Source organism: Rhopilema esculentum, unplaced genomic scaffold (genome assembly GCF_057945365.1).
Source record: "Rhopilema esculentum isolate cy_ngs unplaced genomic scaffold, ASM5794536v1 HiC_scaffold_23, whole genome shotgun sequence".
NCBI classification, from domain to species: domain Eukaryota; kingdom Metazoa; phylum Cnidaria; class Scyphozoa; order Rhizostomeae; family Rhizostomatidae; genus Rhopilema; species Rhopilema esculentum.
This window is the reverse complement of record NW_028300834.1, coordinates 1,103,598-1,116,656: the sequence shown is the minus strand read 5'-3', so window position 1 is coordinate 1,116,656 and position 13,059 is coordinate 1,103,598. Positions and strand designations below refer to the sequence as shown.

At 35.6% G+C, this 13,059-nt stretch overlaps 1 protein-coding gene across 8 annotated transcripts in view; it reads left to right on the top strand.

Annotated features, from left to right (window-relative positions):
* The window catches only part of LOC148957521 (uncharacterized), a 73,992-nt gene that overhangs the window by 1,241 nt on the left and 59,692 nt on the right, over positions 1-13,059 (top strand). Inside the window, exons 2-3 of one of the 8 annotated variants that reach the window (XM_089115258.1) lie at positions 2,731-2,853; positions 4,165-6,587. Coding sequence is in view for 2 of the 8 variants with exons in the window: in XM_089115255.1 (XP_088971381.1) it covers positions 9,060-9,094 (35 nt within the window). In the remaining 6 variants the exon portion in view is untranslated. Of the gene's footprint in view, positions 1-2,370; positions 2,479-2,730; positions 2,854-4,164; positions 6,588-8,309; positions 9,102-10,730; positions 10,939-13,059 lie in introns of those variants that run through there. The other 7 variants (XM_089115257.1, XM_089115261.1, XM_089115259.1 and 4 more) reach the window with 7 other exon arrangements.

Sequence of the window (13,059 nt, the reverse complement as noted above, 5' to 3'; positions counted from 1 at the left end):
TATTATCAAGAAAATATAACTAGGTTTCTCTTTTTATGTTATAAAGATAGTAAAACCTTCCAAGATATATTCCTCCATGCCAAGCAATTATGTACATAAAGATGACTGTTACAATTTCATTAGGCCGATACTGTTGTGAATGTCATCCAACAAAGAAGTCACTTTTCAAGGGCAATGGGGCAATATTTGTTATCTTAAGTCAATAGGTACCTGCCTTGACGCGAGTTCTTACTAAATTAGATTTAAACAGCCTATGTACGTTTCCTGAGAAAAAGATTTTTTATATCTGCATCTAGTCTAAAGTTGCTGGTGTTATCGTCAAGCTCTATTTGAAACAAATGGAGCTATTTTTTTGGGTCAATGTAATTTGGATCAGGATTCGTAAATATTTTTGCAGTTTTGCTTAAAGCTTGTTTGGTGAAGTATTGTCTTCGTCCTTTGGCTGGAATGAATTCAGAATTTTTTATGCCATTGCTCCAACTTTCCTAACTTCCTATTCTCAATGTCTCCTGTAGCATGAGTCGTGTCTCTGTCCGTGGTATAATGAAGATGTAAGCGCTATATAACAGCTATATTGCAATGCTAAAGCTATACAGAAAACTTACGTACAGAAAACGTACAGAAAACGTACAGAAAACGTACAGAAAACGTACAGAAAACGTACAGAAAACGTACAGAAAATGTACAGAAAACGTACAGAAAACGTACAGAAAATGTACAGAAAACGTACAGAAAATGTACAGAAAATGTACAGAAAACGTACAGAAAATGTACAGAAATCAAAGTATTGATGTTTTCCCTGTTCTAATCCTTTCCAGTTCATCCACTAGGACTGCCAAGTGATTGTAATCACACTCTTCTCTCTTAATATGAATAAAATTTGCAAATAATTTCTGGCTCAGAATCATCCTGTTTTTAAGAATATCGTAAGATTATTGTTTAGCCTCAGATTGCATACATTTTTTGGCAGCTGTATGTTTTTTATGTTCATTATAACAGCCATACTTACTTCTCATACCAGCCATAATTTCAAATACCCTTCTGAATAATAGTTGCTGTTGCTTTTTTTGTTAAACCTTGATTCTTTGTTTTTGTGGGGGGAGGGGGGGGGGGCTCTCTCTCGATTAGCTTACCTATTTAGAGAGCTCCTCTTTAATCAAACAATCTTAAATACAACCATGTAGTATACTCTCCTGAGTATGTATGGTTTCTTGTGAATTAGTAATTGTACAGTACTTGTAATTTTGTTGTAATTTTGTAGTTGTATTCAGTATTAGTTGATAAATGAATAAAAATGAACTAAAACTTATAAAAGAGAATTGCATAACTGACAAAGCTCGTTTTTTCGAAGAGTTGTTTTATTCAAGGGCGGGCGATGTTCCTTGAGAAAAACATGAACACTTTAAGAATATATCCGGGCTCAAACGAAAATTTCTTAAAAATATCGAGAGGGAACAAAATTTATAGTATTGTTATAGCAAAAAATAAGTGTAAAAACTCTACTATCTGCTACAACAAAGTCGAGTGAATTAAAGCTGAATCTCTAATAGAAAAACCTTTTCGCGTATCGTATCAAATTACGCGTATATAGATGTTTGAATTTCGGTGCAATTACCATTAAAAAATTTTAGACACGTGAATTGAATGATGGATAGCGGCTGTATTTAGTCGAAAAATTATTCTTTTATTATTGTTAAAAAAACCGTTTTACCAAGAAGAGAAGGTTCTGGGTAAGAAGACTATTATCAGATCGAAAATTTAAAAGAGAGTTTTATCTTCTAATGCAAGACATGCTTTTGTACGACCAAGAGTTCTTCTTTAGATTCTTCAGGATGACTCTACATCAGTTTTAAGTTCTACTTGCAAAGGGAATTGTTCTCGTGGAATACTTTGTGTTACTCTGAGATATCTGGCAACACGTTTCTTCGACAGAACTTTAGCCGCCATCTTGATTTCATTATCAATGCCCAGAAATACAAAAGTGAATTGGTTGTTTTATGGCTTGATACGACGTAGTACGTAAAAAAGTAGGATCCAATTCAACTTTGTTTGTGTGCATATGCACGTTCTTGAGATACGCGTATTTCAAAAATTCACTAGAAACACGCATGCGCGGCTGTACAATCCGTGTCGCTACGTGTAGAATTTTGCTCATTGGAAATCCGGCTTAAAAAACTCTGCTTTTAAAAAGCTGTAGAATGGAAATTCTTTTGACCAAATTGCCTGATGCTGTATTTATTGTGCTCTTTTCAGGGATTCAGAGTTTTCATATGCTAAACACGATAATGCACCCTGCTTTTGATGATATTTGCCTGCTTTACTGATACACCTGTCTCGCTAAATTCTCAGGGGGGTTAACAAGGGCATACTATTGTTGCGCGATTTCAGTTTGGAGTCACTGATTCTCGTGTCGATCCTCAGTTTGAAGCTGCTCATGGTACCAACGAATGTAGTATTTGGGTGATAATATGCTCCATGGTATAGCTTTAACGCATAATTTGTTGTCATAGAGCTCAGTTTCAGAGTGGTATAATTTCGAGATTCTATACTTGGTCTATTTTCATCAATTTCAATGTTCTTGGATCATATAATCACTGTGCTTTTTCATAAAATTTACTTTGGTGTTTCGAGGTCTTAGAAAATGTCACTATTCAGTTCCTATAGACCCCCCTGCTCATCTTCAGCCTTGAAGATCTGTTGATATAACATTTACTTTTTCGTTTCGAACAGGTTTAAGAGTAACAGAAGACAACAGGAGCGAAAACTTCCCAGTGGATTTTTCAGTTGATTGGTCGCTGTGATCAAAGTGCCTCCCCTTAAAAAGGTGAAGGACAGATATCAGCGCATGTGATGGTGAGTAAAGTGAATTAGTTCTTTGATTCTGTAGGATCGTCCGTGCGTATTGACTGCGACCGTTTGGGAATGTTTTTCATTTCACGCCTTCCTTTCTTTTGATGAATTATTTTGTCGTAGTATGCTACAAGGTAAAATGAAATGTAAGGGACTCAGGCTCTACTCGTGTACAATGTAGTGAGGAGCATCACAAACAATGAGAACAATATACAGAGATGTTAAATCATAAGATTATGGAAAGATTATCGTTAAATCTCATACTTGGCGCTCTCTTATGTTTATCTCCATGTTACTTTCAACTCGCCATCCTGGTTTTTCATTTTGATGTTATCATTCAATTTCTCCTTCTTATATTGTGTTTTCGCGAAAGTGCTAACCTCAAATGCACCAGCATTGATTGACACGCGTTTAGCATGCACTTTTAAGTCACGAAACTAAAATTCCTTTATTTGCGTTCCCTGTACTTTTTATGTCTGAAAGATCTGAAAATTTGTTATTGTCCGTTTAAACATCTAGATATGCCATTCGAAAGATCCTTTTTACCCGTCTGAAAAACTAGATATAACTCATGCTATCCGTGCTCTTCAAAGGTGTATACGTAAGTTGGTGGGTTCCTAAAAGTTTTTTCACTTTGTACAAAATGGCTCTTTGCTCATATGTTGGTACTCCGGTAATAGCCACACAAAAAGTTTCTTGACGCTTGAAAATTTGTGAATTATGTCTGGTCTTCTTGCTTCAATTAAATGATCATATTGAATATTCATGTCCCATAGTAGCTTTACCTGAACATTTTCAACTACACCTTCGGGGGTATGTTCATGCAATTTTTCCGTCTTTTCTAGATTTTATTTCTTGCATAAATGCCAATGCACAATCCTCGCAAGATTTTCGTGCCTTCGTTTATATTCTTTCTGTGCCATCTTCTTGCACTCACTGACAATGTGATGTACAGTTTCGCCCTTGTCTTCACACATCCTACAAAGTGATGACTCTGCTGATTTGTCAATATGGTGTTCAATATAGTTTAATCGGAGAACCTGTTCTTGCGCTGCACACAAAAGTGATTCTGTTTGTATCTTAAGATCAGCTTTTCTCAGCCATTCCCATGTCTCCTTTTCATCTGTTGATTCCGGCATCTCTCCAACAAACTGCCCGTACATTCTTTTTTCCTTCCATCTTTGTTCTTTTTCATTCATCCATCTCCTTTTGAACTCATTATTATCATTATTATTTTTATTATTAATCATAACTGGAGAAAACCTTCGCCCAGATCTTCTCTTGAGACTAACAACAACTACCTATACATTTTAGAGCTTACTGTTGGTTTTGAATCCAATCTTGACACAAATGCAACAAGAAAACACAGCAAGTATGCTTCTCTTCTATCTGACTTACAGCGGAAGTTCAAATGTGTCTCTTTTGTGAATCTTTCTATGAGCTCTCTTGGCATCTTTGGCAATTCCTGCATCTCCTTCTTCAAAATGTGTGACTCTCTCTCCATCGATCAGCAACAAAAACGGTATCTCATCTCTAAACTTTCCAACATTGCCATCCGTACTACGTACTACATATTTTGTTGCAAAAATAAACCATGGGCAAATTCGGAATTACATCCGTTTTAATTTTGGTTGTTTTATTTTTCTCAGCTTTTCCTTTTACCTTACGATTGTTATAGTTTTTTCTTGTAAAACCAGGCTAGCCAATTGCAAATTACCTTGTAATAGTGAGATTTGTAATTGTAGTTTAAGTTGAATTGAAGATGAAATGTTTCCATTATTATTATTATAATAATGAACTGCTCTCCTTCTAAAGATTCTTTGCACTCATACGATTTTATTTAAATGTTATAACTTGTGTAAAATTAATAGACTTGTCACCAGGCTAGCCGATAGTAACTACCTGTAAAGTGAGGTTACTGTTGTAAGTAGAAGAATATAAAATAAAAATGTTTTCATTATTATTATTATAATAATAATTATTATTATTGTTGTTATTATTATTTTTGTTGTTGTTTTTATCAATCCCTAATGTTATATAGTATAATTTACCGCTAATTCGAGAAACCTGTTGGGGTTATGACTTCCCTTAAATAACTGCTATGTCCCTTTCACCTATTTCGTACCAATGATGAAAAAAGTAACCAATGGTGGCTTTCACTTGATAAGCCCCATCAAAAAATATGGTACAGCCCCATCACAATATACTTAGAACAATTGTTAAGGTTGATGTATTCGTTCATATTTTGAATAACCGTTACATGCGGAATCACTCCGAGGATTTGATTATCAATAAGTTTGCTGAAGTGATAGATAGCTGGCTGGTACTCGATGAAATAAATAAATGAATTGGTTCAATTATATCTTGTTTTTATAATTCATACATGAGTTGTACAGCATCAATAGACCAATTCGACTTACGACCTCGTTTTGGAAATTTCTCCAAATTTAATTATACGACTTTTTTAAGCTCAGATTTGGTTTGATCACAATAGATTTAGGTTGGATACAATTTTTCATTTTGTTTGTGCTTGTAATTTAGATTTTATGGAGAAATGAAGTTTGAAAACTTGCAAGGGATTTGACCGCAAAAATCATTCCGGGCGAAACTTTACCCCCCCCCCCCCCAGTCGCCAATCACGGTCAAATCTCTTATAAAATTTTTATATTTTTGCCGTCATAAAATCAATATCGTGAGCAATACCATAATGAAAATTTCCAAGTAGACTAAAATCATTGCTCTTAATCCGAATCTGAGGTTAAAAATTTTGTACAAAAGAATTTGAAGATTTTTCAAAACGAGGCCGTAAGTCGAATTGGTCTATTCTAAATATTTTCCACGTCAATCCTGTGGATATTCCCCTTGTTACTAAAGCAACTTTGATCACATCAAACCAGTGATTACAAGTGATTACATTGTTGTTGCGACCGACTTCATAACTGAGCGACTAAATAGATGACAACTACGGGGGGCTTGTCTGCTAGAGCGCTCATCCTCAAAGTTTTTTAAAACAGGATCATCCTCCCCTTGCAGCTTTTAGATGAAGAGTAGATTTTAGGTGTAGCCTCAAAAGGGCAGCAATTTTTTCTATTCAAGAAATATCATTTCAGAAAAATTGCTTTTAGCAGTCGGGATTCTCAATAAAACGACCCATTGTTGGCTGTCAATCTCTAGGTTTAAATGCATAAACATCAATTTCTGAATTATATAAACCCCAATATAAAGCAATTACTTTTTTTTAAATACCCCATAGAAAAATAAACTCGTCGCCCGTTATTGGCCCGATTTTGTTGACCAACCTGATTGCTTTGATCACAGCCAGCAACATTGTGCCTATACTGATCAATATGATCATGTGATAATGTTAATCTATCCTCCCTTCCATCCTAACCTTTTGCAATGCCTTAAAAATGTGTACCCATGCGATGCATTTGTAATTATGACAATCTCACTTCTTTTAGTAGTTAATAGTTGTGCAAACTTCGAAATCGCAGCAAGAAATCTCAAGGCAAACAAGCTACGAATTATCAATTGTCTGAGACAGCAAATATTGCCTTGCGAATTTTGCTTTAGTTTTCAGATACCAAAAGCATATTTATTTGTTTGCTTTGTTCTATTATTGTCGGGTTTTCGTGTTTGAAAATGCACCAGCCATCTGCATACAACTATGCATTTCTTGCAGTCATATGTCTTCGAGGTAGTCAGGGACATTTTCCATTTTGCTTAAATATTCGGTGGTAAGTTGTACGTTTGTGTTATGCTACGTCATTTCTCATAGCTTTTTGCTTAGACATAGAAATGCCCAGCTTTATTTGACACTTGAGTTTAGTATCATATTTACCGCTGCCTTTGTTGACATATTCTACGTAAATGTCTGCTTCCACATGACGTCACTGAAACATCTTATTTCGTTTATGTACAGGGTCATGTACCACCTCCGTTGATATGGTTTTATCCACTGAGAAGTGGGCCAGGGGTCAATTGCCACAGGGCCTTTTTAAGGTTATTACAGTAGGTTGCCTTGCTCAACTCAGTTCCTATTCTTTTCTGTTATATTTAGTAAGATTTGGTAGCCACAGCCCAAACGGGGCACAAACCCAAATAATTGGAGAAATTTTAGAAATCATTTGTTCGTTTCGCACATAAAAAATGGAATGCCTGTTGATCATCAAAAATGAAGTTTTTGGCATCTTTTGCTTGAAAGGTCACATGATTACCTGCTTCATTAAAGTCAACTTGCTAATATGGTCACCATTTGAATAGATAGGAAGTTGTTATGCGTTCTCAAAACCAAGACTGGGGTGTCTACACTGGCACGATATTTTTTCATAGAAGTGTTCAGTTTTATCATTTAGAACGAACCCGGTCACGTAAAATTTATTAGTTAGATAGTTATATTATATTCTATTACCTCTAGTTTTTTTTATATTGTTTCTGCCTATCACTTTTTTCAGATTTTTTGAAAGCAAGATTCATAGAATCCAGTGCTGGCCAAATCCAGCGTTTATTTCTTTTTCTTGTGTTCCCCCTTTAGGGCCTGTTTACATGAAAGAGGTCTAGGCCTCTTTGCCGAGATCTCACCTTTTTCATGTGATCCTTTTTGAAATTCCTTTTCATTTACATTAGAGGTGGGCCAGTTTTTTTAGGCGAGATTTCGCTTCTAACTACCCTAGATTTCGCCTAGGCGAGCTAGAAATTTTCCATGTTAACGCAATCAAGTGGGCTAGCCCTCCAGGGAGGGCTGGAAAAATTATTTTGTGCACGCGACAACATACCGCTTGCATCGCCAAAGTACAAATAGCTGCCAGTATCAAAATTACCAATTCAAAGTCAATACAATTTGGCTGGACTTCTGACATGGCGGAAATGTTAATCACTGCTCGCCGTAAATACAAAAGTATAATGGTATTCAAAAATATAGATTTCGATGGTGATAGGCCAAAGCAGTATGCTAGGTTAAGAGAAGAAATGGTGAAAGGGTATCCCGATGTAATGTCCAGATAATTAGTAGACCGTATTGCTGTAACAAAAGCGCTGTAAGGATTGTTGTTGCCTAAGGCCTGGTTCAAACGTCGCGCTTCTCATGTGCCGAACCTAACTCGAGAATTAAGTACATGAGGGGCGCGATGTTTGAATCAATTTGGTACGGCAGATTGAGTTAGGAGCGGCAGACTAGTTTGGATCGGTAGAGCTTGCCGAGCTGCACGACTCCAGCATGGCACGGTTCCAAGCGTCGAACTTGTCATGTACCGAACTCAATGCATAATTATATTTAATTTATTTTCCCTCCCAGAATTCATTTCTTTCTTGGAGGGCGCATGCGTTTCAAACAAATATTTGAGATTGCGCGCCTTAACCAAGATACTTCATGTAAAAATTCCTAAAACCCATTTGGCGCGACATAATTAAGTTCGACGTTTGAAACGGGAGCCGCGCTAAACATGCTCAAGAGTCGCTCCAAACAGAGTTAGGTTCGGCACAAGTGGCCGCCATTTCGAAATAAATATTGGCGCAAGAACTTCTCGTGCTAACTTGTTCGTGGTTCCAGCCCTCCCAAGCAGGCTAGAAAATTCTCATATAAACAAGCATGCAAATCCAGCTCTCTTAGGGGAGCTGGCCCTCTCAGGCTGGGTCTTCTCATATAACCCTTAGTGTTCGTAATTTTTGCCCTAAAGATATCTGAGAAATGATCATGGAGCTTTCAAATTTGCCAAAATCTTTGTTGAATCTATCTGCAAAGGCAATTTCTTGCTTTACAGACGTGGATTCACTCCTGAATCAATCTAGAAACATTCAAGCGCTCTTTATCTCAGTACGCTGTCAGCAGATATACCAAATTTATTCGTATGCCTAGTTACTGATTATTCATATTTATTGTTGATGATTGCTATTAGCAAACTGGCGATACACCATAGTAAATATTTGCACTGTTTTTCCAGACTCTATTAATTACTTGAATCTTTCTGTCCGACTTCTGTCCAAATTCATTATACATATTTGCATATGATTTGCCGAACACACTTTTCGTTAAAGCGTGTTAATCATTTGGTGTGAAATTTTGCCGGCCAAGTCGATGTAGGGAATACCTTTTCAGGACATGTTGTTTTCACTTCTATCGATGTTTATTCAAAAACTCCAGCTGCTAAGATAAAAAAATTGCTGATATTAGTGACGAAGAAAGCTTGAAAATTGTTCACAAATGTAATCGCATGAAAGAGTTTGCGCAACGTACTTGGGTCACGCGGTAAGAGGTATATTGTTCCTTATTTTCTTTTATGATAAATGCTATGAGCACGCGTGTTGACACGAAGAAGATGGATCGAAATATGCTAAAGTACACTCTCATTAAAAGAAATAAAAAATTGGTTATTGAAATGAAAGACACGGAAATGATGTCACATTAGTGAAATTGCTATCATTACCATATTTAGAAATTATGTGGCAAAATTAACTTTTCTCACATTAATGCTTAAACTAAAATACGATATTTTACTTAAATACGCTCAATTTAAAAAAGCGAGACGTAATTCAAACATTCTAGGCCAGATGGAAACGTGGTGATTTCCAGAAACTGTGATCAAGCAGCTTTCAACTTCTTTACCAAAGCAAAGTTGCCTCTTTTATTAGCAATTATACTTGGAAGGGGGGGGGGCAAATTTTTTAAACCTGTAACGACTAAATAGCTCTGGTCTGAAAACAATGGTATATTGAACTTTGAAAAATCCTAACCCTTAGACATTGCTTTGTTTAGTTACATTCCTCGTTGACGAAAGATTATCAGATATCATTTACTGTTATGTATTGGTTTTGTTAACTGGCTGAGATTTGCTGGCATCAGGAAGAAATCTTAGCTGGCTATTTAGCCTTTTCACCATTGCTCCGTGCGTATAATGTAGCCAATTCATTTAATTACAAAGACCGATTTAGGGTCGCCGAAGAAAAGATCGGCCAATGGAACTAGGCACTTTATTTTAGAGGAACACATCCTTCTCTAGTAATTTTTAAAAGACCTACAAAATCAGACCTTATTTAGGGCCTGTTTATATGGAGAAATTCATCCCACCTTCCAGCCAGTGAGCTGAGAGGTGAGATCCCACTCTTCTATAGAATCCTTTGTGTTGTTCGTTTTGCATTTATATGGAAAACAAGCTAGCCCGGTTAAGTGAGATCCCACTGCATGAGAGGTGGGATTTCACTGAGATGGGATGAATTTTTCCATATAAACGCTGGAAGGTGGGATGAGGCAGAAAGATTGGATGAAACGTTCATAGAAACGTGATCAAATTTCGTCCCACTTGTCTGCACACAAGCTGGAAGGTGGGATAGAATCTACATGTAAATATTTGAGGATTTCATCCAACCTGCCAGATTATGGGCTGAGAGGTAGGATAAATTTGCTCATATAAATAGGCCCTTAAAAATATTGTTTTGCTCTTTATAATATATTTGCTATAGTTGTCTTAAGTTGAAATTTAGATTTTTTGTGTATCGTTAGAAAGTTTAAGTTAGAAAGCGTCTTGCAGCTTCTTAAAATTAACAAAAGATTGGAAGAATTTTTAAGGGCAATTGAAATCTTTTTCTAAATGAACTCAAGAGCAATTAAGAGATGTTTTGGAATAGGCATTTTAAGATTTCAAACTTCAGTTGTTTAGGATCTTTGCAAGGAGTTGTTGCAAATTCAGGATAAAATGGCATGGCTAGAGGGGTGTGGGATGTTGACGCACCCCTCTGATAATCAAATCATTTTACTTGCATTATTGAATGTTTGTCGTCCTCCTATTTTTCATTCAGAGCGTTGCGTCATGTTTTATTAATATGTGTTACTAGTTTCCTTCTCCCGCCCTCTGATTTGATATGCAGGTTTCTTTCAAAATCAACAGATCTTAAACCACTTTTCAATCAAAAATTACACCAGAACATGCATTTTTAATCCAGCTGGCCTGTTTTTATGAAATTCTATTTTCACATTCTCTGATGGGTATAATGCAGTAAAATGCCTTTTGCAAAAAATGCTGTACGATTGAGCATCGATTTTCGCTAACATCTAAAGTAAGGACGGGAGGAAGAATTTCAGTCTTGATGTGAATGGTATGTTATGAAATTTCTTTAATTGAAAATCTTATTTTTCAGATTTTTTTTTCACTTTTGAGCTAATTATGTGTCTAAAGCCTACTGAGCTTGTTTATGTTGTCACAGAAGATAATGAATATCGATTATTCTATTACTCTAGTGAAATGTATTCTTTTTACTGTTGTATCTTTTGTCTGAACAAGCCTTGTTTGGCCCTAGTCTTTTTAGGCTTGTGTGCTTAATTTATCCTTTTTGTCCATTGCTTTTAATATAGTTTCCACGTAAGCTTGTTAAAAAGTGTAGAAAGCGAACTAAGCCTTGAGAGACATTCGTTTTCTTTCCTAATTATTTGCTTATATTTGCAAGTATACGAATAGTTATCAGAAGCTAAAACTACATGAAGCAACTGTTTTACGGCGACCTCCATAATCGGAAATATGTGAGCCTGCATTTGCCGGGTATTTGTGGCAGCACTCACAAGGCTTTGACTGCAGAAAAAAGTTTAGGAACATGGTCTTGATTGAACTTTAATGTGTCCGCTACACACGAATCTAACAGTCTCGTTTTGAAATTATTTGGCTACAATTTTTGGTTGCAAAGATTAAAAGCATTGTTTTCAAAGTGTTAAAGAATGCTTCCAATCTGCTTGATACAACTAAAATGAGCTTCATTGGCTTAACGTTTCTTCTCTGAATGGGAAAATTTATTGAGCATCTCGTCGTGGCTGAAAATTGCAAGCTTTTTGGATTGGCCTGGGTAGGTGCTTGTGAACAAAACTGTTTAGATTTAGATCTCCAACATGTCCCATCTGCTTCAGTGACCCTGTCAAAGTTGACATCAGGCAGCCCAGCAAGAAGATTGTAAGTAAACAAATGCATGTATTTTAAGTTGAATGATCTTTCAAAGGAATGTATATTATACGTACAACAATTTTAAAACAGGTTCTGCAAGGACAAAAAGGAACCTCTACAAAAATGTAAGACTGTTGTGAGTTCCTTTAAACAAAATTTTCCTCCAACAAAATTTTCCTCATCAAAGTTACTAGAATTTTCCCTCCAGCAGGGCTACTTTTTCAGCGCACTCATCTTTGTCTTTCAACTGCTTTTTTGTTGAACCTAAAAGCATGAACATTTATAACGCAAACGCTCATTGGCTATTAAAATAAGTACAAATATTGAAGACCCATTGGTCATAGCTTCAACACGAAGTCAAAGAGCCTATGTTTCCACTTCCTTAAAAGAATATGTTTAATTCCACTAAAAATAGTTTTCACTCTTTGTGCTTACTGTGGTTAATTCAAAGTCTCGCTAAATCGAACAAAGTACCATTAATAGGATTTAATAACGGATGTTTGATAATTGGAGCATAGTTTGCTTTTTTTATTCACTTTATTTAATGTTGGTTTACAGAATAATAGCTAATAAATAGCTAATTAACACCAACTTGTAACAGTAACAAATATAACTAAGAAGAATCGTGATGTTTACAAGCATCCATTATTAGAAATATATGGTGTGCATAGTCTACACGAGCAAGTAAGATCCGTTTGTTTAATCTTAGCTTTGAAAACTTTGCAGTTTTCTGTCGATCGAATGTCTAATGGTATAAAATTCCACAATTCATTACATCTAAAGGATATTTTATCTAGCCCATAAGTAACAGTGTTCGGCTTTTTGTGTGTAAACGATTGATTTCGCAAATTATATGCAAGTTAAATATTTTTTTCATATATACTTGATTTCAGTTATTTATTGTTTTGTATATTTTTGTTGCTAGTAGTTGTAGGTTCTTTTGATGTATCCTGACATCATTTTTTGTGAGATAATATTTTCAAAGCTTGATTCAAAATCATTGTAAGTTTTTGTCCGGTGCCCTTTTATGGATATTTTCAATACGTTTTCCAGATTTTCGGCTACAATACATCCATAAAAGAGGGCAATAGTTAAAGTGACAAAGTATAAAGGTTTTCATCAATAGTGATCTTTTATATTCATTTATATAAGGGGTGATTCTGACACGGGCATTTATCTTTTTACCTGCTTCTTTACATAAGTTTTTTATATTTTCTTCAAAGTTTAGTTTGCTGTCTAAAGTTATTCCAAATAGTTTGGCATTTTTCGTCTCTTCGATTGTGGCATT